The sequence below is a fragment of the Anguilla anguilla genome, chromosome 3, assembly GCF_013347855.1.
Source record: "Anguilla anguilla isolate fAngAng1 chromosome 3, fAngAng1.pri, whole genome shotgun sequence".
In the NCBI taxonomy this organism is placed as follows: domain Eukaryota; kingdom Metazoa; phylum Chordata; class Actinopteri; order Anguilliformes; family Anguillidae; genus Anguilla; species Anguilla anguilla.
In genome coordinates, this window is record NC_049203.1 from 9432420 (window position 1) to 9458927 (window position 26508).

The window sequence follows — 26508 nt, forward strand, 5'->3', positions numbered from 1 at the left end:
CCTTCCCTCTCATTTCACTGATTATTTCATTACAACTGTTGAGTCATTTCTTAATGAAGAATACAGTCCACATTTTATTTGTAGAGGCTTTAAAAATCTTTTAATAAGTTGTAAAACATTGAACCTTCACAATATTGTGGCTAGACCTGAGGCTGAATGCTTTTCATTTTGTTGTAAGTTTTTTTTTTTTTTGTTGATTCAATGCCTTTTGACATTTTGGAGAAGACGTCCTATGCTTGAGAGCTGAGCATTATTACAGCTTCACACCAATAAAGATGAACACACAAGTGTCTGTTCGCATGGAAAGGCCAACGTTTCACCATGGAGACATAGTCCTGTGCCCACACTTCACAGGAAGTTGGGACTTCCCTTTGTTAACCATTTAACAAAGAATGGACATTAAAAGAATTTGAAATTCACCTTATGTTTTCTCCATATAAACAATGTTTTGTTGCACAAATATTTATGTGGCTTGAATTATTCGTAAAGAAATGCATGGTCTATTGGTAACTAATCTTTTGTTCAAACGATTTCTAGACTGCACTGAAATGCTCATTTTTCTTTAATTGAATTCTCAGCAGATGAGGCTGGATACGTTAAAATCGAGAAATAAAGAATTCTGTCACAAAGAAACCAAAGTAAAAAAAAAGCTATCTTTCTGTCGATGCTTTAAAATGCAGTCCTATTGCTTGTTACTTGTTTTGGTAACTATTTTTAAACTATTTTTTAAGTCCCAGATGCCATGCACACAGGGTCCTGTGCTAGATTTTACACTTTACATACTGTTGCACTGTTGCAGTCCTTTGTATACGTTTTTTTTCTCCGTCTTTCATGTTGGACACTGACAGTGCCTATTATCCCTTCTTTTTTTTGTCAGTGTGCTATTGATTTTTTTCCCTCTCTTCTGTTCATATGATTGTTGAGTTATAAAATGTTTCATGCTGAGGATTTGAAGGTTTCGCTGCTTTCTTGTCCTGATTTTGACCTCGTTCATGCACGTGATTTTTTGTGAACCTGTTGAGAATGATGTTTAAGCTTAACACACACATTGACATAATTTGCTAATTATGTGCTAGGTGCATTTCATTTTATTTATGTATTTTACTTTTTTTGGTCGAATCTATAATTTACCTAAGATTCAGTGTAAATAACCTTAGATTCAGTGACCAGTTTGTAGCCCTATGATCAATATGGACAGGGATATTTTAAGGGACCTCAAAGGCATAATTCTACGTGCAACTTTACCAGCTGATTTTCTGAGTGGGGTGTTGTGGTTTAAAATGCACACTCAAGTCAAGTGGTTAATTGTGATTTCAGTCATACCCGATCACCTCATTAAAACACCTGTAATTAATGGGCCTCCTCGGTGACCCCCTGGACTCATCTGTTTATGGAGCTTCGCTGATTGACTTTTCGGTTCCCCTGTCTGTTCATTACCGCGGCGTGTTGCGGCCAATGCTTTGGACGCGCTGCTGGGATGGCGCTGCCGGGAGCTTTACCTGCTTATGTAGACAGTGTCCTAATGGGAAAGGTGTGCACGCTGCTCAGTTCTGCCGAAAGTGATATCGGTCCAAGGAGCCTATTCTATTATTCTATGAATATATCAGTGTTTTAACCTTCAGAATGTTTCTCTTCTGATTTGTATGGAATATGAAATGAAGGGCAAAATGTAGGCCCTCAGGCTGCGTGTGTGTGTGTGTGTGTGTGTGTGTGTGTGTGTGTCTGCATGTGTTTGTGTGTGTGTGAGTGTGGGTGTGTGTGTGTGTGTGTGTGTGCACGTGTGTGTGCGTGTGCGTGTGTTTATGTGTGTGTGCATGTGTGTGTGTGTGTCCACGTGCGTGTGTGTTTGTGTGGGTATGTGCGTGTGTGTGTGTGTGTGTGTGGTTGTGTGCATGTGTCCGTGTGCGTGTGTGAAAATATAAACTTTTCTGCATTTCAGCACATTACTTGAAAACAAGGCCATTCCCAGTGTCACCAGCTTCATCATGGCTGCACTGGAGTGGAAACACTGGGAGTTAAAGAAACTTTGCTCTAGTCAGATGCCATTCAGTTTCTTCACTTTTTTGTCCTTCTCAGTGAAATTAAAGCAGCCATTTAAGTATCAAAAATTTGTTAGAGAAGCTTTCACTCACGCTGATTAATTATGTATAAATTATTCCACATATTAGGCAGCATGAGCGGTGGAAAATTGCTCAATGGGGATGAATATTCTAAAGTATCTGGGGTAAATCTGAATTTCTGGGTTTTTTTTTTTCTGGTGTACTTCCATTGTGTGTTATCTGTATGAGTGTTATCTCCCCAGCTCAGCCTTTTAGGTTCAAGTTCCCTACACTTCATTTATGGGGAATAAAAGAAATAGTTTGCTCGCAGAAACCTTGGGCTTCTCTCCAAAAGATAATTGGCGAAAGACGTTCATGGTTTAGTTGCAGAAACTTGGCTTACGGGCAATGCTTCAGTCTTAGGACTTTGGCAAGATGAGTCGAGAGCTCGGACACATTGTGCACTATCAATGACATACACTGTGTGCACACAGTGATGTTATGATTGTCATTATTGTGTTTTCACACCAGAATCATGTACTTCGCATGATTTGCGATTTTTGGGAAAGTTAGTGAGTTCTGAGAGGTGTAGGCTACCGGATGGATTCCTACAGTGCTGGCATAAAAATCAGCATACCACAAAACAGGAATGAGTTCAAGAAGCACACTGGCGAGTGAGACGTCATCAGAGGGGGAAATGATGTTCGCAACATTGATTGAAAAGAGTACATTATTATCATAAAAGTAATTGATCAAGTGCAAAGTCTTATTTGAAACATGGTGAAATGGCAAAATAAGGGCCTGCATCTTAGAAACAAGTGAAAATAGCTGGTCAATGTGTAAGACACAAATTCATTCATTTCAAAAGCATACTCAAAATCTTGTACATCCTGCAGGTAGGGTGCACTTCTCTGGTCCAGATAATAATAAAATTACCTAACAATGTCTTGTTAAGCAAAGAAAGCTTGCAAAAGATAGTAATTGGTAAACAAAGCTTTACATAATGGCACTTAATCCTGTTGGTGTGTTCTTTATCTATGACAGTTTGAAGCCAGGCTGGTAAATTAATAGTTATAATGGCCCAGAAAATCAACTATTTAATTTTGATTTGTTGTTTAATAAACAAGACATTGGCTGCGTAATGCACGGTTAATTAATATTGTGTTATCGGTGCTTTAGTTAATTCTAACATGGCTCATTTCCTAGTTTCGTATTGTGGGCACTTGTACTGAAACTTGTACTGAAATTATGCAATTATTAAAATGTGACATGATCCCAGAAAAGATGCCGGGATAATTTTGCGAGTGGGGCCTATGTATTTTAATTATTGATTTTCAAAAAAAACCCTAAAGTTAGGGGCAGGTAGCTCAGTTGAACTTCCCTAACTTTAAAATCAATAGAAGCCAATCCACTGCAAGAGGTCATACATGTCAGATAAAAAAGCAGAGGTCAGGTTAACTCTCAACGGGAAAAACAAATTCAAATGCTTATACACTTTTTAAGATAGTATCATACTTTTCACATGCATCTATTAAAATACTTTATTACTTCAGATAGCTATGGATGTTCATTTTTAGGAGAGGCCACTCTTCTTTGATTGGATGTTGACTGGAAGTGGTTCATATGAATGGGCAGGGGACAGTATTTGAGAATAAACCATCCAGCTGACCAGGAACTGTGTAGGTGTGAAAGTCATGAAATAAAGACGAAAAGGTGAAAAGGAAAATCCACAAAAAATATCATTTTCATTCACTAGCATGTGTTAATGTTGTCTTGTTGGATGAGTCTGGCTTTCCTAGTACCCCTCTACTCATGGGAGTAGTTCTTGATTTTAATTGCACTTCACTCTTTTTTTACTCCTAAGTTTCTCAAATGTGATGTTGTCATTTATCATCATTGTTTATGATGATTTATGTCATTTTAATGCTGTTTATGTATCTGATGCGTGGTGCATTCCTGTCCTTGTTCTGTATTACCATATAATCTGTTTTGTCATACCATAACTCCTGTTAAACTTCTGTTCTGCAAATGCTGAAAAATATGAGATTTCATACATTATTATTATTATTATTATTATTATTACCACCACTAGAGCAGTGCAGTTTGGAAGCCATTGTTACAGAGCTGCTGGGCTTTGAGCAGAGGCTGTGACTAAAGAAAGGTCATTGTCTGTGTGGCTTTCTAATAGCTTTTTCCTACTTTGGCCAAATGTGTTTTTAATCATGTTTCAAGCATTTACATCCTCTCTTCTTATCAGGCAGGAAATTAAGACTGTGCCTGTTCTTCCCTTCTCTCTCTCTCTTTCTGTCTTTCTCTCTCTCTCTGTCTTGCTCTGTCTCTGTCTGTCTGACTTGCTCTGTCTCTCTCTCTCTCTCTCTCTCTGTCTCTCTCTCTCTCTCTCTCCTGTAATACAGTGCAAAGCCCAGGAGAGGTGGCCTGCCTCATAAACACTGGATGGGTGCGGTGCATCATGGGAAATGCAGAGCGTGCCCCGTGGTCCATCCCAGCTCAGTGTGCGGGTCAGATGGGCACACGTACTCATCCAAGGTGAGCATCCTTCCTGTAGCTCTGCAGACGGTGATTTCTTTGCCTTCTCCAGAGCTGCAGATAGCACCAGGCCACAGCTCTACCTGTTCTGTCTCTGCTCATGTTTATTCCTGAACACGCTGTGTTTCCTAGGAACTCCACGTTCACAGTGAGTCATGCTCAGGCGCTCCTTCCCTTCTGGCTCCTGCCCGAGTGAATTGTTAGCCACGGTTTATGTCTGTGCACCACATGCTTCTGGATATACCCCGTTGTGGCAAAGTATGGGAAGCCTATCATCTTCTTTTGCCAAAGCAGTGGGTTGAGGGAGGAAACATTGAGCTCAGCGTTGTGATTGACCCTTCCGGGGTGGGTCAGTAGGGAGGGTGTATTTGGTCACGCCCCTTCCTATTCCGGGGTGAACCTGTAACCAGAGTGTGTCACGGTGTTCAGTAAAAGGCCGTGTCAGAAGTGATGCTTGACCTGTGGGTGGGACGGTGTCCTTGATGTCTTTTGGAGTCCACAGTCCTGTGCCTCTGCAAAGTTTTTCTCCAGTTCCTTTATCCCGCCTCGCCTTTACGCCCTCGCCCCCCTGTCCTGGGAAAAGAGGATATGCCCTAATGGCTAAATACCCAATTCAATAACTCAGCACGCACCGCCCACCCCCTTCTTATAATCTCCTGCACCTTTATGAAGTAGACATTATTAATGGGAGGCCTGCCCAGGGTGTGGAAAATCAATGAGGCCCATTGCTCTGCTGGTTGTTATGCTGCTTTTAGAATAAGCCTCTCAGATTTGCTCATCTCTTCAAATTGAAGGAGAGAGATTGCACTGTCAGTCCTCATCTGTTCTTTCCCGCTGAGCGATGGAGATCAGATTGCGGTGGGCGAGACACAAAACGTGGGACGAGGTGCTCAATCATGCTCGAACGTGCGGGCCTCTACTGCTGACCATGACGGACACTGTACTCTGCCGTTCTCCCAACATGCAGAACACGCCACTGTGTGAGACAGTCTTTCCAGCACGCAAGACTCTGTATCCTACCATACTCCCAACATTTGGGACACTATGCTCAACTATACTCAAATGTGTAGGGCGCAACACTCCAAAGCCAGACACACTATACTCTACTATACTTCCAATATGTCTGTGTGAGACACTTCCAACAGGCAGCACATTGTACCCTGCTGTACTGATTTATTGTACTCCCAACATGTGGAACATGGCTAATCACTGTTTGAGACACTATATTTCAGATATACAGAACACTATACTCTGGTGTGAACAGGAGACCCCAAATTGCCCATAGGTAAGAGTGCGTGTGTGACTGGTGGGTGTGTGCCCTGAGACAGATTGGCGACCTGCCCCGTGTATTCCGACCTCTTGCCCAAAGCATGCTGGGATAGGTTCCAGCACCGCCCGCGACCCTGAGCAGGATGAGCGGTAATGGAATATGGATGGATGGATATATACTCCAGTGTACTCTAATTTGGGGGTAGCTGTTATTGCGTATTCTGTATATTCTCTCCTAGGCATATTCATCACCTGGGTGTGTGCAACACATTCACTGTAAAAATGATTTCAGATCATGAAAAGTAGAATATAAATGTAACCCATTATCATTGCTATTACTTTTTTTTACTCTCCCCCTGCATGCTGGGATTTCTTACACGCAGAGACACATTCCGAGTAAAATTTTTTCCTAAAGCTATCTTCACATTTTCCTTTTATTACTACAGGATATTTACTGAAGTTGTTTCGGGTTACACACTTCACTCAAGAGCAAACCCAGAGTGGCCCTCTCGTGATTTGGTACATAACTTCCCTAACCACAATGCAGCGCTGCCACGGAAACGCTGTATCCTCACACGTCCTGAAATTCGGTTTATGCTCTCGTAAAATCTCACCCGCGCAAAAACACACTGCCAGCTCCACTCCGCCCAAGGAACGGTCAGGCGGCTAGCGCTGGTAAACAGCTAAATGTTTGCATAGGTGTAGCTGAATGATTGATGCTAATGTTGTTTCCTAGGATGTGCGCGGTGGGCAGTAATGGTGTTTTCCCCCCAAGGACGCCCTCCCGTCCACCTTCCCAGAATTCATTAGCGAGTCAATCTCAATGTTGCGCACTGCTTCACACATCTGCCCCGAGATTATCCCCGATGAACTCCCCGCGGGATTTTCTTTTACTTTCCCCCAAGCACGTTTTTAACCTTGCAGCGCCCACTTTGCTGTGAAACAATTACGATGGATTTGTTCTTCTCTTTTCCCTCTGCGCCTCCGTCTCCATTTCTCTCTCTCTCTCCCTCCCTTTCTCTCCCTCTTTCTGTGTCTGCGGATAAGTGTCATTCAGAATCAATGAGTGGTTAAGTGAACTTCAGCAGATGCGTGCCCAGGATGGGCCGTATTGTACAGTCAGGGTTCTGTGTTGAAAGGCAGCGTTCTGTCATTTTGTGTGAATAAAATAACAGAAATGATTTTTTTTTTTTAACGCTGTTCTCTGATGGAATGCAGTAGTCTGAAATCAAGATAAAAAAAGCATTCCATGTCATCAACAATGTTTAATGCAAGTCTAAGCCAGCAAACGTGCAGGAAACTGTATTATATAGTTATGTTCAGCATAGGCTTATAATATCATTTAAAATCATTTTCATTATTTTTATAATAGTGGTTGCATTTTTTCCTATGTCTGCCACAGTGGTGAATTGAAACATTTTGTTTTGTTTGCGAAAACTCTCGTCTGAGATTTGACCTTCCAAACTGTGAACATTGTAAAAAGGTCTCCTAAAGGCAATTCAATACAGCACTAATAGAAAAACGAGAAATAACCAATCAGGCCTCAGAATTTTAGTGGCCAAACACTTCGACTTTTCTGTGTCACTCAGAAAAAAATAGTGTTTCCCTAGGCACTTCCCTACGGCATAGCCCCAGGTGTTTCACTCAGAGTACAGTGAATTCAGCCATCCCCAAACCTGCTATCTCAGACAGACAGGTGCTTCCCCTATAGCTTTTCCAGGAGCAGGTGACAGGGACTGACACTTGTCATTTGCAAGAAAGGGTCTTCGTTTGCAGGATTTGTTCCTGGAACACCAGGAGTTAAAAAAAAATGCTAGTTTACTGAATCTACCGAAGTTATGTCTTGAGGCAGTCTACATTGCCCTGGATGACCTTACTGTAGGAATGTTAAATAAATCAATGGTAGCTTTGAAATTCAAGCGAGGCGATCAATGTTTTATCAAATCATTTGCACTAGAGTCAAATTTACATTCAGTATACATCAGCCGCAGGCATGGATTAAGGGGAAGGTCTCAGTGGTTGCTTTTATTTCTGTTTTTGGAGTGTGCAAGGCATGAAAGATTATGGGCATTTCTTACCAAGGAGCCTGTCCACAGTCCACAAGGAAATTGAGCCTCAAAGTCAGCTTGGTCTTCCTGGCTTGATGTATCCATCTTCAGTGATACCACTCAAATCTCGTCCCAACAGACATTATGAATCAGCGTAGTGCAAGCATTCTATCATTACACACACACGCACATATGCACACGCACACAGACACACAGACACACACACACACACACACACACACACACACAAACACACGTGTAGACACATGCACACACACACACACACACAACACACGCACACGCATACGCATGCACACACACACACACACACACACCAGTCCTTCATTGGCAACAACTTCCTAACCCCTCGAAAGTAACAGACTGCTTTAAATTAAGTCTGAAGCTTGATGGAGGAGGACGTGAATTGACAGAATTCATGCATTATACATGCAAAGTGTCTTTCTTTTATGAGAGCTGAATCTGCTCATTAATATAGATTAGTCGTTAACTTTGATGGTTTAAAATATAAGATGACTGCTGAGATGAATGTCTTGAGCTCCTAGGCACAGAAGTCTTTCAAAAAAAAAAAACCCTTAGAATGATATTCCATCTGTTTGAACCCACAGGGTAATATTAGATGTCATTATTAAAAGGATAATATTACTAATTTACAGACACATTTAGCAACATTTCAGCAAGGTGTAATATATATTTAGGCACTTGAAAGTTTCTTTACTGTGTTTTTTCAGCTGCTATGACTGGCCTTCAGGTGTGTGTGTGTGTGTGTGTGTGTGTGTGCATGTAAAAATGTGGATTACGGAATATCATTAATTTCAGAAGTGGCAAAGGGCACTGGCCCTTGACACAGAGTAAGAACTGGACATCCAATGTAAAACTGTTATTAGGAGGGGGTGGGAGGGTAATGATATGACCTCTGACAGTGAGCCCCTCCCCCTCCCGTGAATAACTGTAGCACCGAGGGTGGGGGTGGTGATATGGGTATGGCCTCCAGCAAGCTACTTCTTTGGCCTGCCTTAGAGGGGCCATTGTGAATGAACGCACAGCACTACGCTCTCGGACAACACAAAGCTCACCCCCCCCCCCCCCCCCTCCCCTTCTCATAGGGGCCCAATGGGGCCCAATGGGGCCCAGCGGGCATTAGCATGACCAAAATGACCATTCGGAACCTGCGCCTATGCTCACTAAACCGATTCCAGTTCAATAGGCGCGGCTTCGCAGAAGAATCTCATTTACCCTGTTCTTAAGAGAGAGACCGGCACCTCAGATGTGGACCCGGTTACTCCACGGTCATATTCCCCCCTCTGGGCCTGCTCTGTACCTCCCACATCAGGCTTTACCCGGGGCTTTTTACCAGGTGTTTCGAGGCAACGAACCGAGGCTGAACTTCTCGCGCCGGTTTTCTTTCCCGCATAAAACTCTGTGCTGTAAAACCGTGTGATGTTTTTCGGAGCTTGAAAACGAGGGGCCTCGGGGACCGCCCGAGGCTGAGGCTCGCACTGTCAGAGAGGCGAAGCAGGGGTCCGGGGTGTGACCCGCGTAGCGTCTGTGTCTCTAAACCACGTCGCTGGGCTCCAGGAGTGGACATCGTGGCCCTCAAGCAAGGTCCTCAACCTGAGTTTCTTTGGTAAGTATCAGACCGAATAAGTGGATAGTATGTTAAATAAATAAGATGGTTAGACCTGTCAGTCTCCGCTGGGCATTCACTCAGGTTATTCAAGGTGTTTGTCTCGCCACGTTAGACAGGATGCTGGGCCTTGGCTTTATGATCGTGTTTACAGTCTGATTGGGCATACAGCAGTGGTGGGAGTTTGCAGCCGGAATGACAATCATTGCCTGTATGCTTTATAATATTGCACACACAGTATTTTATATAATATTTCAGAATATAGTGACTGTATCCCTGCCCTATTCATTTTTGTAGTTCTGCATGTATGTGCACTATTCTGGTTAGATTTGAGGCATACCACATTATTTGAAAGTACTTTAAGCGTGCACCGCTGTGCTGAATTGTTATACTGCAGCATTGTGAAGTATTTGAGGAGCGTGGTGAGCATACACAGTGCCATTCAGTTTTGGTGGAAAGCAATCAGAACTCTGCTGCTTCGGCTCGCGGTTGTCATGGTTACTCCGGATACACCCCAGGAGGCAATGGCGGGAAGTGTCTCACCGCGGCAACCGTAGGCGGTCTCAGAGCTCGGGCTTCCCTCTCCCGCGCTCACTCGGCGCAGTCGTACTCTCCTGCGAGGGATTTGCGGCGGCGGCGGGAAGCTGTGAATGAGTTCGCGAGGAGAGAAGATAAGCGCTCCCTCTCCCTCCGTCTGATTTATTTTCCGCGGGGTTAGAAGGCCCAAATCCGCTGAATACGGATACGCGAATTAGGAGCGCGGCGTGATTTACGCGGCCGGCGAGACGAAGGCGCGGAGATAAAGCGCGCTTGTCTTCGGTCTCGCCCGCACAGCGGCCGGGCGCGCTGATCATTATCGGCCCGCCACGCGCCCTCACGTCAGCGCGCCGGTCCCACGCGCACGCCAGCCAGGTGGTCCCACGCGCACGCCAGCCAGGTGGTCCCACGCGCACGCCAGCCAGGTGGTCCCACGCGCACGCCAGCCAGGTGGTCCCACGCGCACGCCAGCCAGGTGGTCCTCGCTGTGTCGCCGATGCTGGTGCCTCGCATGCATGACCAATCGGGCAAACGGGGGCGGCGATTGGTCTGGTTTCCCGGCATCCAGGTGCTCAAGACACCACGCAGCACCGCACAAGTGATAATTATGCACTTCAAAGGCTTTGTCATTCCTCCTCTGCTCTGAGCAACTGACCAATTTGCAGGATTTACACGTCTGATTTCATATGTTTTTTGTCTGATTGGACCCAAAGATAAATAAATAATGAAATAAATTCATAAATGAATTTAATTAAATTAAAATTAAGGGGTGTGAATTGGTAGCTGAGGTGTATTAGGTGTCAGGCATGAAAGCACGGAATCTAAGAAAACAGATTTTACCCAGAAACAAATTGTATAGCATCACTGCTATGTTCCCGGTGGCTTAGCACTGCTGATGTCATTAGAATAACAAACACAGGGTGCATTGACAGTGAGACCCCAGTCTTTGACAAACAATACCGAATTTGTAGTTCGCTTCAGTCTCTGGAGTTAAACTAGCTAAGTATTATATGGGACAAGTATATATATATATACTATATCCCACTACCAAAAGGAAAAGAAATAGCAAGGAGTAAATATTTGCTTATGGGGAAAACTGCTGTTAGTTTTGATCAATGTTTAACTTAATGGCTGATTTGAGTATAGAGTATTTTAGATGTTCAGCTTACCCAAGGTAGTGGGTAAATTTGCTCCTTGTTAAATATCATTGGAAAGGTTTCTTTTTTATTTGTCAAATCCAGTTTAGCTTCCAACCAACATGTGCTCTAGTGTTGCGGCTAAAACATTTTTTTTAAAAGATAAGTACCTGTGGGATGTTGAGATAGTGTAGCTACTGAGTGGATTCACACTGATCTTGTTGTATTTCAATATTCTCTGGAAACAGCAGCAGCTACAACGGGACTTATGACCATTTTGTTTTTGTTTTTTTTGCAAACACCTTTTCAAAGCTTAGGTGCATTGTGAGTTTGGAATGCCAGTGTCTCCTAACCCAGCGTGTGTATAAGAAAAGAAAACAAAAAAAAAGCAAACGGAAATTATCTCAGGCGTGTCCCTGGAGCAGTTTGCTGGCATGCCTGCTTCTCCAGTGATGGACAAATGGCAGCCTTGAGTCTGACACAGGAGAGAGATTTATTCAATGTTTTGACCGTCGCAGTTTTGCGTTTAGAAACTGGGACACGGATAAGAACCGCGTGTCAAAAAGCTCCGGGTCACTTAGGTTGGGAGGAGACTACGTATTTGATTTTGATGTTGTTGCTCTCTCTCTCTCTCTCTCTCTCTCTCTCTGTTTCTCTGTCTCACTCGCTTTCTGTCCCTCTCTCTCTCTCTCTCTCTCTCTCTCTCTGAACCCCTGTGCACACTGCTGCTCAGGGAATCTCCAGATGAGTCGCTGTGTGATAACTCGCTTTTGTTTATTATGTGTTATTTGATTTGCCTCGAGTGATTAATACCTCCGATTTCAGTTGCATTCACTGTTTGCTTTTGTCGGATTTAAATTAATTGTGCGCAGGAGCGCAAAGAACGTTAAGCACAAGTGGCGTCGCTGAACTTTTTAAAGGGGTTCCCTCTACCTCCCCCCTTTTTTCTCAGGAAATTGAAGTACATGAACTCTATGGATTGTGGTGTGTTTTCAGGGTTGTTGTTTTACCCAGACGGTACAGTCAGCAAATTGGGTTTGTGGCAGATATTTTATAGGTTTTCCTGGACGGGTAATTCGATATCTGCGGGGTGGAGCCGCTGAGCTTTTGTCGGCAAATTTAATTACGAGATATTAATGTCGCTATCTAAGAAGTGTCACGACGCAAGTGATGAATTTTAAATGGAAGCCGTGAAGTTGAATGTGTCAAAGCCAGGGTTGAGGTGGAGGAGGAAAGAGGGGAGGGGTCGCTCAGGATTGGCTTTCTTTTCAGCAGAAAAGCGCAGGGTAAACTCTGGAGAAAAGTATTCAGCCATTATTGAAGTCTGAACGACGAGTTGGGCTTTTCAAAGTTCTTTTGTTTTTCTCCTGCAATTTTTCATCAGTATTGTATTAGTGTTTCTGCCCTATTGTACGATGTGTCGACATCGGCTCATTGTCAGCTCTCTGTGATTAATAACACAGTCCGTCTTTTAATATGAGGGATGTCAGGACCGGTGTTTTTAGATAATTTTTTATCATTGTGTGAATGATGAGATACATTTTAATGGGAGTTCAGCAGCCTCAGAGCAAAGGGTGTTAGATGACACTGCACCTTAATTTATGGCAGAACTTGACAGGGTTTTATAAAGTTGGTAATTACCAGCTTTGCGGCGTAGTTACTTGGTAATTGAAAAAAATTGAAGAATGGAAGGCTGTGGGTGGTTAACCAAAATTGCTCTTTTAAATAAAATTGATACATTAATTATTAATTAGAGTAATTTATTAAGCTAGATTGTTTTGCAGTTGCTGATTTTATTGCTTATGACACTGGCTAACTACTGAATGCATAAGTAAGCAGCCTCATTTGTGGACCATGTACGTGGATGTTAGTTATGAAATATCACTTTTATACGCAGTAAAATGTACAGTTTTAATTCAGCTCTAACAGTGTTAATTCAACTGTTAATAGATAACATTTGGTCCCACATTCCAGAGCGTTAAGTTAATCTGTTAAGTGTTCAATTAACGCCAGACATTTCACTGTGTCGGGTGCATTCCATGACTTTGATATCCTCAGCCGTTCAGCTCACAACACACCCATAGCTTTTCATTATATTTGAAATTCACAATTTCCTTTAGACTCCCAGAAAGAAGCATGATGCAACAGCTAAACATTTCTGTGCTTGTCAGTCTCCCTTACTTGAAGGAAAGCTCCAAACGACAATGGGTTCATTTCTGTCACTTTTCTAGTCTGTTTTCACTCCCTGCATCTCTCTCTCGCGTCCTTTCCTCGCTCGCTCCTGAGCTCCACCCAGTGGAGGACACAAGGAAAAGACGCAAGGGTGAAATACATGGATGAAGGAATCAAAGCAACATGTGTGAGGCAAATGGAATGTCCTCACTTAGTCAGGCATCAGTTGTAGACCTGGCAGATTTGGAGACGCGTTCTGAGAAGAGACTTTAAAAAAGGCTGCACTGGAGTATTCTTGATGAAGCATCATTCAGGAGCCTCCTTGCTCCTCAGTTCTCCAAAGAGTCTTTAACAGATTGAAATGTCCTTAAAGATGGTGGATCTCAATCTAGTTCCTGGTCACACGAGGATTGAGGAGACGAGGACGGACCAAAAAAGCAATTGGAATAAACCCAATGTGATACCATGTTTTTAGGTGTTCTGTATCTTTTATATAACCTGCTTACCCACAGTCTTCTCTGTCTCTCTGCAGCATGGAGGAGGAAGCTTATTACCCATGACGCCTTCTGTCTGCTGTGTGCGTGGGTCAGCTCATTCATTACCCACAATGCTCTCTGTCTCTATACAGTGTAAGATGGAGTTCCAGGCGTGCACCTCAGGAAAGACCATCTCTCTAAAGTGTGAGGGACCGTGCCCCTGTCTTCCCGGGCAGGATGCTGTCAAGACCCGGAGCGAGAAGAACAGTGAGTGTCTGCATTTTGTCAGTCTGCCAGTTTGTCTGTCTCCATTGAAAGGGTTTGTGCTGCTTGTGGCAGTTCCTTGGAGGAAGGCTTTCACTGCATCAATAACTTTTTCCCCTTTTGTCAGTGTGTTTCATTTGAAGCCAAACCAGCACAGCTGTATGGAATCAGAGAGATAGAGAGAGAGAGAGAGAAGGAGAGAGTGAGAGAGTGAGAAGAAAAAGAGAGTTGAAAAGTTGTGGTCATGATTTTCAGCAGCCCCACTACCTTGCACAAACATGCTCACATACACAAATCACAAACACACACCCACGCGCCTATTAATAACATGATGCTAATTATAGCCAGCCCTACCCTCATACTGTACCAACCTCTCCAGCCACCCCACCCCCCCCCCCCAGCCCTGCCCTGGCCCCACTACAGCAGGAAGTATTGAGTCTTACAGGGTTGACCTGGGAAAAAACTGAGCTCCTGCTGTAGGAGCATTAGAGCGTCAGACTAAAAGCTTATTCCTTTCAGCTGTCACAACACTGTTTGTGTTATTCTTAAGACCTGCGAGACCTTTTTCGCCGCTGATATCTTGACAGATAACACTTCCTCGACATAAAGACACGGGCCCGGCGCTCCGCTCACCCGTCCCCGCGCTGCCGTGGGATTACTCAGATTTTCGGTTTATTTCCGCGTCGCGTGAAGAGGATCTAACGGCTCGGCGCGCGCGGGGGGAACTCTCCCGCCTCCTTGTTGCCGGGCCTTCGGTGCGCTGAACGCTTTGGGTGCGAGCGGCTGCGTGACCTGTGTCTGAGTCTGAGCCGGAGAACAAGCAGCGAAACCCCTGGAGCCCCAGGTAGCAGCTAACCTGGGAGGGTCCTGCGCACGCAGGTCAGGTGGTCAACTGCGACCAATCATATCGTTCTTGGAGCCAACAATGTTAAATAACACTGTGTCTGCATATACACAGAAACACTGGATATACACAGGGCATTTTTGCCTACTGTTTGTCGTCTCATAATGTTTGTCATCTCATCAGTACTTACACATTCAGAGGCCGTTTAACTGGGTACTCCAGCACTGACTCATAAATACTGTACAGTGCTGTAGTGCTATCCAGTATTGTAGTGCAGTGCTATCACATGTAGCACTTTGCCTCACAGAGCGGCCTGTGCTCATCTTTGCTTGGCGAACAGCCGTTTGTCCTCTGGTGGAGGAAGACCGTGTGGGTTTTTGAGTTTTTTGAGTGATCTTTTACTCAACGTTGTTTGAACAGAATTCAGATGCTGACGTTCCTGCGCTTTCATTGTGCTCATTTTTGAGACGGCCCCCGATCGAAGAATCCCGTCGCGCTCCTCCGGGGTGTAAATATCCTAATAATCAGCCTCTTTCGTTTACGCGTTCCTGTGGAGACGGAGGTGGCGATACGAGATGCTATCGCTCTAATTGTGTGTGCCGACAGGGCCCGTTTATTTCGGCGGCTGCGTCGGAGATTAGCATACAGATGGGTGAGCCGTCAGCGTGCCGGAGAGATCCGCCGCGACTTGACGTCTTCATCTTAACGGATTCATAGCGGCGCGCGGATGCGCCTTCCACGCCTAACCCCGGACGGGGCGCTTAATTTGAAGGGCCCCCGTAAAAACCCGACCGCTTTGCGGCGTTCGCCGAGACGCCTCGTGGAATTATGACGGAAACAGGAAATAAATGCGGGCTTCTGTCTTGCCCCTCCCCCCCGCTCTCTCGCTCTCGCTCTTGTTTCTCATAATTAAGCAATTTCTTTTTATGATTCCGCCGTGCAGTTCCTGAGGGTGCCGTGGCAGCGGATGGACGGGGACAGCCCTGTGTTTTTTTGCGGAAGGAGGACGGGGGGGGCGAAGCTGAGAATGCAATTTCCCCCTCCGCGGTTGTGCAGTTACTCACCTTTATTGGGATTAGAAATGACAGATGGAAAAAATAAATAAAATAAAAGCGAGAAAAATATAAACCCCTCAGCAGATGGGAGAATAATGAGGCGTGGCGTAGCGTGGCGTGGGCGGAGGGTTGCCGTTCTGGTCCGAGGGCGAGGGCCGTTGGTCATCGTCAGGGATGCGGCCATCTTGAGTGGCAGGTGACCGGCCGTTCTCCTCCGATAGGTTCTCCTCTATCCATTATTCACAGAAGCCTCTTTCTCTGATAACGCCACCTCTCATCATCAGTCTGTCCACGTGAATGTGATATATCCATCCGGAAACCGAAGAATCAAAACAAGAAAAGAACTTGGAGTTTGAAATTTGGGCTTGTGATCTCTCCGGCTCGCCAGGTTTAAGTTGTTTTTCTTTCGCTTCTTCTTCTTCATCTTCTTCTGCTTCTTATTCTTCTTCTTCTCATCTCCTGTTAAATAATGCGCCTCTCGCTACTGCTCCTCTTGCAGGTACAGTTTGGCAGGAAGGCTTTACTCTCTAAGCTGTTTATATACAGGGTTTTTGCTCACTCCTTTGTAGTATCAAACATTCACTTCTGTGCCTGAGGAGTTTCTGAGGGTTTGTGTGCGTGTGTGTGTGTGTGTGTGTGTTTGTTTCTCCGTTGCTCTCATTCCAAACAATCGCTTTATGAATCTGAATGGCCCTGAAAGGGCATTTTTGCATTCAGACATGACTAAACGCTCTTTTTGTAGGCATATATTTTGTCTCTGTAACAATTCCTCAAACAGGAAGGGGAGACGTGCCGCTCTCCCGAGAGGGTGCGCCCAGCTTCCTGTTTGTCTGGCGGCGCGGCACGTTGCAGTACGGCATCGGCGAGAAAAGCCGCTCGATTAATATCAGCGTTTAAATGTGAAGTACCTCCACAGCGACGAGCCCTGCCACCGACGCCACAGCCAGGCTCTGAACAGATGGAGGCAGGTGTTCTCCAGGGGGCGGCGGGTGGGCGGGTTTGTACGGGCGTCCTCTCTCAAGTGTGTTTTAAATAAATGAGGTAATGAGCGAACGAGGGCGGGCTTGCGGTGGCGGCAGGTTATTCGGGGGGAGAAAAGGTGATTGGAGAGCAAGCGCTGAGGAAGGGAGAGCGAGAGAGAGAGAGCGAGACAGAGCGAGAGAGAGTGAGATCGAGCGAGAGAGAGAGCGAGACAGAGAGAGAGAGTGAGAGCGAGAGAGAGAGAGAGCGAGACAGAGAGAGCGAGTGAGATTGAGCGAGACAGAGAGATAGAGAGTGAGAGTGAGAGAGAGAGTGAGATCGAGCGAGAGAGAGAGCGAGACAGAGAGAGCGAGTGAGATTGAGCGAGAGAGAGAGCGAGACAGAGAGATAGAGAGTGAGAGTGAGAGAGAGAGAGCAAGACAGAGAGAGAGAGAGAGAGAGAGGCAGGCAAGCCTTCGAGGGTGTGGCTCACGAGGCTGTGGCTGTTCTTATTAAAACAGTGTCAAAGAAACACTCAAAGTCAAGACAAACGCCGGAGGCGAAAATCGATGACTTACCGCTCGTGTCTGTTGCACCGCGTCAAATAAAGCGCTCTGCCTTGGCTTCGCGTTTAATCTGGAGCTCGTGACCTTTATGTGTGTCCAGCCACGGCATTATCGGAGTGCCCCGCGGCTGGCTGTCCTCCCCGCGTCTCTGAGGGTGAGACCCCCCCCCCCGAAACGCGACTGCACCGCCCCCCCCCCCCTGGCGCGCGGAGCCGCGGCCTGTCTGCAGAAAGGGCAAATCCGGCTTTCCCCTCCGATTACCCACGGTCCTTTGCTGCGTCTGCGGGAGGCGGCTTCAACCCGCGCCAGCCGCGAGATGGACGCGCGACGGGTTTGCGGGGGCGCCTGCCGCATTAATACCCGTCCGTCCGCCGCTTTCATTAAAATTGCAATTTTAAAGCTCCTGTGCATGTTCACTGATGGATGAAAGATTAAATTGCGGGGGACTGGCAGTGTGTAATTTACTTTCGCAGCTGAAGAGGAGCTGTTGAGAGCACGCTGCAGTGACGCTCGGGCACATCTGCAAGCTGTGACTTGTGGGGCTAAGGAGGCTAGGCTAACCTGCTGCCCTTCTCCGAGACGCTAACCACCTCAAACCCCCACTTGTCTGCCCCCCACCTGTCTGCTTACCGTTTGCTCACAGCGCTCCCCGCTCCGCTTTTTAATTAATAAAAGTGCGTCAGCCTCAGCGAAAAACAAATGGGAGACAATGGAAAATTAGGTGCAATTAATTAATTGCCTCATTATCTCCCGTTTCTTACCATTAGTTATCCGGTTGCTGCCGACGGCCGTGGCAGGAGCAGATTTTTTTGTTAATGAATTTAGTTTACCCCATTGATTGGCTAATTGCGGGCTGGGGATTTGCGGGGGACGGACGGTGCGTGAGGATGGGCTGGCCATCTGGTGACAGGTGTTCACAGAGGCTGGGAAACTGGGCTGTGTCCAATAGGCAGGCCTCCACAAAGCATTCAGGTCAGGGGCATGATGGGAGACGCAGTGTCTGAGACAGTGTCTGGTTTGATGGCCAAGCACTGGACTTTGGCTCTCATCAGCGCTAACCTTTTATGAGGCGTTTTATCAATCAATGTGGTCTGATTAAATTATGTACATTGCGGCTGATTCTGTATGGCTATCCAGCCTGTACTCGCTCCAGTTGGGGTAGCTTGACCCTAGATTAGCGCTGGAGCATTCAACTCAATTGTAGTTTTTAGATGCAAAGCACCTCATGGACCTGGCTTGTCACTCACTGACTAACTGAACCACTCACTCACTCATTCGCATTTAGCAGGCTGAAAATTCTGCTATCAGTACTCATGATGCTTCACATCAGTGACACCACGCATTCTTGTTCACCTGTGCATTTGTGGGTGAGTTCACCCTTGCTATCTGGCGGAATGGCATGGCAACGGCAGCGACTTCTGTGAAAAGTTGGAAAGCATCTGATATCAAGTAGTCCTGATGAACAGCAGCCAAAGCCGCAAGGAAAACTGGCTGAGATGTGACTCTGATAACGCCTGCATCCTACCTGAGCCTGTGTCACGCTGTAATGTAACAGGTACTAAGAGATGATGTGCGCAGCGTTCTCCTGGCTCCAGTCTGTCTGCTGGAGAGACGGCACCTGTCTGCGGCGAAAGTGTTTCCTGAGGGCGGGGAGACGGAACACCGGTCTCTGCGGTTCGTTTTACGAGCCCCAGCCCAGACGCTGGCCAATTATCCACCAATGAATACGCTCATCTGAGCCGCCAGGTGGGTGGCTGAGGTACTGCGGGGCGGAGGGGGGTGGGGGGGTGGGGGTAGGGGGTGGTTTGAGAGGAAGTGGGGTCAGGGGAAGAGATACCCCCCCCCCCCCCAATCTGAACGAACGCCCTCTAGCCCAGGGCTCGCTTCATCATTTAAAAGCAGAGGTCAGCCATGTCACACCACTGTGTCTTCCACACTGTAGAGAGTTAGCCTGCTCTTCAGCAGTAATAACCCGGAGTGTCTCAGAAGAGTTTTTTCATTGTTTATATATATATATATCACCTTTTTTTTAAAGCAGTTGCCAAATGTGCACAAAAAGCTCATTGGCTATACTTGAGTGAGTGGAATCTTTGTATTCAGATTTAATTACTGTAGAAGCTAGCAGAGATATTATAGATGTCGTAGAGATATGAACCCTCGGGTGTTGCAAATGGACCATTCAGCCGAAAGGGTGGAAGTAGCATATGCCGCTGCGCGCTCTCAGGTTTCTGATTACCGCTTATGAAAAAGGTGAGCTGCAAACTGCCAGTGTGAGAACAGAAACAGACAGTCGCATTACGTGGCTGGCCAAGGGAAAAGAGGCATCAAGAGATGCCGAAGAGGTAGTGTGCAAGGCAACGTGGCACTTTTCAGGGTATTCTGCAGTAACTGCTGCTATGGACATAGTCTCCTCCATCTGTATGCAAAATGAAGTTTGAATAGTTTTAATAAATTGAGGAGCACAGTACGTCGTATCATTGCATCGTTGTCCGGGATGGTATTACGTGTTTTGTGTTACATCGATGACATCAATATCTTTTTACATTTTACACAAAATGGGCAGCAATTCATTATTTTGGTTTACCGCCCCCAACCCCCCCACCCCCCCCTTCCTTCTTTCATTTAGGCTGCAAATGCATTTAATTTCCATGGCTGTGTGCCTGAGAGAAAGTAATGAATTATGGGTGACCGTAGTTTCTGTAAGCTGAACAGAAAGTTAATCTTAAAAATATCTTTTCTGCCAACTTAGACATGATCAACTTTTGTACATTCTGCTGATTTAATTGATTTTCTTCACCGCGATTCTTATGATTCTCATTATTTTACGTTGACTGAGCTGAACTGAGGAACGGTAAAGGTTAATGTCTCATTATTGGCTGACTCTTGTCAAGTCACAGGCCAAGTTTTCCATCAATAATCAATAACTTTTTTTCATTTTTTTTTTTTCAAACAACATCTATGAACACCCCCAAGGCAATTTCTAAAATGCGAGAGTGCCTCGAAAGAAAGTTTCTTGTTGACTTGGTATGAAATGACCCACTTTCTCTTTTAATATTTCATAACATGCTCTAGATGAGTAGAGAAAAGGCTGAAGATTTTCAATCAAACTGTATGTAAAAGCATTTAATTTCTGTGAAACTTTCCACTGCTATTTTTCAGGCTGTCTTTACCAAAAAAACAAACTCTTGAGTTCTCATAATTAGCAGTACATAATTAACAGCTACTCTGCTTAAGGTGTTTTTATGTTCATCCAAATTCGTTTTTTTTTTAATCCTCTAATACAATTCCAGCCTTTTTTATGTGCTTTACACCAGAGGTGTCGATTCCTTCTGTCTCTTAAATTCAGCATGTCTGTCCAGAGCAGAGTGTAAAACTTCTATATTTGGTAAAATGCCTCCCAAACCATTCCCTACGGACAAAAAACACATTATCAACTGTTTCCGAATCAGATGATTGTTCAGCAGATGCACTTTCTGAGTTTCCCCAATAAGTACATTCTGGACTAGCAATTTCTACTATTGCCATGGCCAATTCAAGCCATTAGAAACATTTTCAAAACACCTATCCGCTTCAGAAAATTAGGAACTATGAAAATATTTTATCCAGCTCAATACTAGTCTCCCTGACCCTTATTTCTTTATTTAACCCATCTTTAACCAGGCAGGCCAGTCTTTGAAAAGGCAAAGCCCTTGAAGCTGTAGTTATGTTTCCATCTCTTTTTTTGTGTGTGTTTAATGTTTTTCAAACTCCTGCTGCATCTTCTGTTCTTTTAATTTCTTAAACTGCTACTTTTAGATGTCAGAATTGGCAAATCGTAATTGTGTGGCACCATCTAAGGTCTCGTGCTGAGACAGGGAGACAAAAGACTGAAAACAGACAAAGACGCCTGTGTATATATACACTCAGCCAACCTCAATTCATTTTTATAAATCATATTCCCGAGCCGATGTCGGTCCCTAATGATGAGCTTCCTTGCCAGGAACTCAACGGGATCCAAACCGCTCATAAAGCCAAATGCAAGCTAGAAAAAAAAGCAAAACAAAATGACTGCAATTACGTGTCCTCGGTCCAAGTGCAACGCAGTCCAAGTGCTACGAGCCTGATACAATATTATACCGCAACAATGCAATCAAAAACAATTATACACACAATTATATACACCGGAGCACCAGCCAGCCAGATATTAAAACTCTCTAGAACTTAAAATAGAAAGAATAGACTAGAAATTCTGCTCAAAACGAAAAATCCTGGATAAATCCTGTTCATGATCCTACCCCTTATCCACGGTTCTTTGAGAGGGGAGAGACTAACCTGTTACTAAGTATGGCTAAGTGATGTGAAACATTCAGAAGTCCACAGGCGCATGTGGGGAGTTAGTGCCTAAACCCTAAACCCTTCAGCATAGCTCAGCCGCACGTCTGGTGCCAACTCCTTTACTTTTATTTCTGTTCGTTTTGAGGGTTCAAGTGTCCATTCCCTGTGAGTGAAATATGTAACTCAAATAACTGAACAATAAAATAAATTGACTATATGGCCAAGAGCAAGTACTGAAAACAACTTGCTCAATTGCCACCAACATTCTTCTAAATAGAAAAAAAGTATTTTAAAACCAACCATTATCTGACCTAGGGTCACCCTCAGGCCTATGAAAAGGGATCCCCTGCAGCTAAATCCTTAGGCAGCTCTAGTGTGTCCAAATATAAGGACATATTTGTGTCATGTGTTATTGACCAGGTCCTAACAATATATGGTCGGTGACAGTGATTGTTATAACTGGGTATGGACTTGATATCAATAATGTGGTTCAGACAGATTTTAGGAAGTGTGTTTTTACAGATACATAGGCTTTATATGCAAGTAAAATCCTTATCTTTCTCCTTACATTGAATATGTTTTTGTTGTGATCCTATTTACCACAGACCAAAGGTATTCAGTATAACCCCCCCCCCCCCCCCCCCACACACACACACACACACACACACACACACATTTTGGTGATGTTTATGTCTATTGATGCTGCACGTTTCGTGTAGGTTAATTCCTGCAGGGTCTAGATTTGTGCATATTGGAGAATTTCTTTTTTTTTTTATCCTGAAGGTGTTTGATTTGCTTTAGTATTGTTGCTATGGCTGTCACCAGTCTTCTCCCGGGCAACAGGCAGGGTGAGCTGAGGTTTCCTGCAATAAATCAGACTGAAACTTTAGCTGGAAGCCTTTGAAAGCCTCTTCTCAGTTTGACACCTTCTGTTCTCACAAAAATAGAATGGTATGGCAAATGGCACCTACAAATTCCGAAATCACAAATTAGATTTTTTCTTTTTTTAAAAAGAAGGGGGAAAACTGTTCCTGGGACTGCATTTGTTCCAGGGAATTGCTCTTCTCTGAAGTGAATCTCAAAGTGACAGGATTAATTTAATATTAGTATCAGTCATAAAGAAGCTGGATGGCTTGAGAGGAGATGTATAAGCACAAGGCATTAACATCCCTGAGTCAGGCCTGTAATTATAGTTTGCACATCAGGGACCCAAGGAGCGTTCTCAGGTGAAGAGTCATTTTATGCAAACCTCTTTCTTGGGCTCCAGAGCATCTTAGTCACTAAGACCACCTGCCTAGTGCATAGTGAGGGCCTTTAACTTCTCAAGTCATCTCTACTGAAAATTGTGAAGCTTTTATGAATGTAGTTATGGCTTTCCTTAGATGTACTAAACGCTGCATTTTACTCAAAGGGCTGAATTAATGTATCTCCCATTTCTTTTGAAAATGTACTTAATGGATTTTCTGAAAGTTAAGTACTCATTAATGCCACACCTGAAAACAGAGGTTCTGATTGGTAGTGCCTTTGTCCTTAGCCTGCACCAAAATGTAACATTGAAATGATAGCCCCTTAACAAAAAGTATTGAGTTTGGGTCACTTTTGAATGTACTGTAGTTAAGTGTCCTGGTTCAGAAATTGCAGCTTTGAGCCTGGTCTGAATGTGAAAGAGTCACAGAGGATGCTAGTCAAGCTAGTGAGGAGCATGGTTCATCTTTGGTGGTTGCTACCTTTCCTGTGGTAAATGTTCTGTAAGCTAGTGTGAAAATCAGTCAGCCCCTTGTACAGGAGTATTTTGGAGGAATAGTTCTTTAAGCTGCAGTGCTTTACAAACAGGTGCTGGTGGCACAACGGTGACTTTAGAGGTACATTCAATATTGTGGGGGGAAATTTCCATCCATCCATCCTTCATCCATCCTTTCATTCATCCGTCTGTCCACCCATGATGTAATCTACTTATTCTGTGGAGAGGGTATGTGCCTATCTCAATGTGCATATCCCAGTGTGTATTAGGCAAAAGAGGCAGGACCTCACCCTGGACAGGTCGCCAAGCCATCGCAGGGCACACGCACCATTCACTCTCACACACACATCATACCTCATGGGCAATTTAGACTCGGGGAAAATGTGTGTGTTCTCAATTATTTATTTAATTTTAAATAACTTCCTCTGTAACCTTGGAGAACTGGTCCAAGTCTTTATGCACTCCATTTTGCCCCATGCTGCTCTTCGGTCCCTGGAAAAGCAGGCCCTCAGTGGCCCCCTGAATTCTGTGCGGGAGGCCCTGTTAATAACAGCCTGTGCTCAAAGCAAAAGCTCTTTCTTTCCTGCTGCTTCCCTGCCTTTTGTTGCACTAAAAATATATGCATTCACACCTAAGAGCCGTTTAATAGCACCTCTAACGGCGGTTTAGACGTTCTGTTTTTATACCCAGAACCCATCTGAGAATGGAAGCCAAATACATCCTCTCCATATAGAAACAGCGTTGTGTTAGTGTTCATCAATTTGTTCATTCATTCATTCATTCGCATTCATTAATTCATCTTTTTGTTCACTGATTTGGTGAACACACATACACGCATACACACACACACGTACATGCACATGCACACACACACACAAACACACACACACACACACACGCATGCATGCACACACACACACACACACACATGCACACACACGCATGCATGCACACACACACACGTACACACACACACGCATGCATGCACACACACACACACACGCACACCGAATAGCATGGAGACTGGTTTTGTCTATGAGCACTTGCTTGAATAAGAGCTGTAACAGGGCTTTTCCTTCCCTGGCGTTCTCTTATGAGGCCATTTCAGGGCCATCCTGCACTAGAGCCGCAATATTGAGCCATCAGTCTAACCAGATGATTTGATAACTGATATTAGATAACAGCAGCAATGCATTTGAGAATCAGGAGAATGCGATGTCTTCAGAAACTCAATAGAGGACACGCCATCACTGATATACTCATTCCTACAGTCACTTTTTCAGACCTTAGGGTAATGAAATTCTGTGTGTGTGCGTGCGTGTGTGCATATTTTGCCTGTGTGTGTGTTTATATGTACCTGTGTGTGTGTGTGCGTGTGTGCGTCTGCACGCGACCACGGACGAGTGTGCGTCTGCCGGTTTTAGGGCCACATTTTCTCTCCTCTACATCCCAGTGTAACGCAGAAGGAGGAGCATAATGAGGTAGTTTAACTGCTCTGGAAATTGACATTCATTTCATTTGGCGTTGTTCTCCGCTGCGTTTACGCTCCGCGTGCTGTATGTGAAGTAAACAGTGCCGTGTGATTGACGAGCGCCGCTGAACGCGTTAGCGGGTGCAGCTGCGCCGGACGGCGGCGGGGCCCCGGAAACGGAGCAGAAGGTCGGGGCGGAGGGCGTGGCTCCGCGCCGCCGACGTTTCCCCGTGCGTCTGTACCCGCTCTGCGTAGCGGCCGGGGCTGGGGCGGACGTCTCTGATTTATAACTTTCCTCCTCCGCTCGTCCTTGTTCTCCTGCGTTGTCGTTATTTATCGACGATGCGGTTACCCTTCTGCAGCGGGTGTGCGTCCCCCCCCCCCCCCCCCCACCTGGGGAGCTCTCGTTTTATTGATGTTTCCGAGTCCTTCCTGCGGTGGTAAATCAGGCATTTTGAGATCAATTCTTGATAATAAAAAAGAAAGCATCAAAATGGTGTTATGTCACTTTTAAATGTAAAAATCTGAAAATTTGTCCCTGTGTGTGTGTTGTGTGTATGGAATAGTGCATGCACAAGAGTGTGTGTGTGTGTGTGTATGCGTGTGTGCGTCTGTGTATGCGTGTATGTGTGTGTGCATGTGCATGTGTGTGTGTGCATGTGCATGTGTGTGTATGCCTGTGTGTGCGTGTGTATGTCTGTGTGCGTGTATGTGTGTGTGCATGTGCATGTGTGTGTGTGCATGTGCATGTGTGTGTATGCCTGTGTGTGCGTGTGTATGTCTGTGTGTGCGTATGTATGTCTGCGTGTGCGTGTGTGCGTTGGTTTCAGAGGGATAGGGCTGTGCATTTCCCAGGCAGGGGTAATGGCACTGAACGCGTCTCAGGTGACCTGGTGACCCCTGATGACAGGCAGCCACGGCCGGGACAGGAAATGAGAGCGCGGAGTCGCTGCGGCTGTCAGAACCGCGGCCCGCGGCAGAATGTCATCAGGCCTGTGGCGTTCCTTCTCTGAGCTGCGGTGGCGTTCCTCTCCTCCTCGTTCCGCGATGCGGACCCGCGCGCCTCGCCCGCTGAAGACAGGGTGCGCTCCAGAGCTCTTCAGACCGCCACAGGTCAATTGGCTGTGTGACGGGCCGCTCCTCTCCCAGAAAGACCCGAATAGAAAGCTCCATTTTGTCCAGCGGGTGATGGACAGCCACCCCGCCCGCGGGGTCGGCTCACATGGGTTTAGGGGTGAGGCTGAATGGGCGTTGGGGGGGGCGGGGAGCGGGAAGGGGGGGGGGGGGGCTGTCTGAGCCAGTGCACTCTGATGCACTACTTGTCCAGCGGAGACGCTGACTGACTGAATTCATTCAGAAACGCTGCGCTGATGGAGATGAGGGGTGGGGAGATTTTTGCGGAAACGGCGCCCGCGTCTTCCACC

The 26508-nt window shown here is 45.5% G+C and overlaps 1 protein-coding gene across 4 annotated transcripts in view; it reads left to right on the forward strand.

The window, feature by feature from the left end:
* Positions 1–26508, forward strand: part of spock1 (SPARC (osteonectin), cwcv and kazal like domains proteoglycan 1) — a 225440-nt gene that overhangs the window by 160514 nt on the left and 38418 nt on the right. For all 4 annotated transcript variants that reach the window (XM_035410321.1, XM_035410323.1, XM_035410322.1 and 1 more), the window contains 2 exons: positions 4454–4586; positions 14022–14136. In XM_035410321.1, the coding sequence (XP_035266212.1) occupies positions 4454–4586; positions 14022–14136 (248 nt within the window). The remainder of the gene's footprint in view (positions 1–4453; positions 4587–14021; positions 14137–26508) is intronic.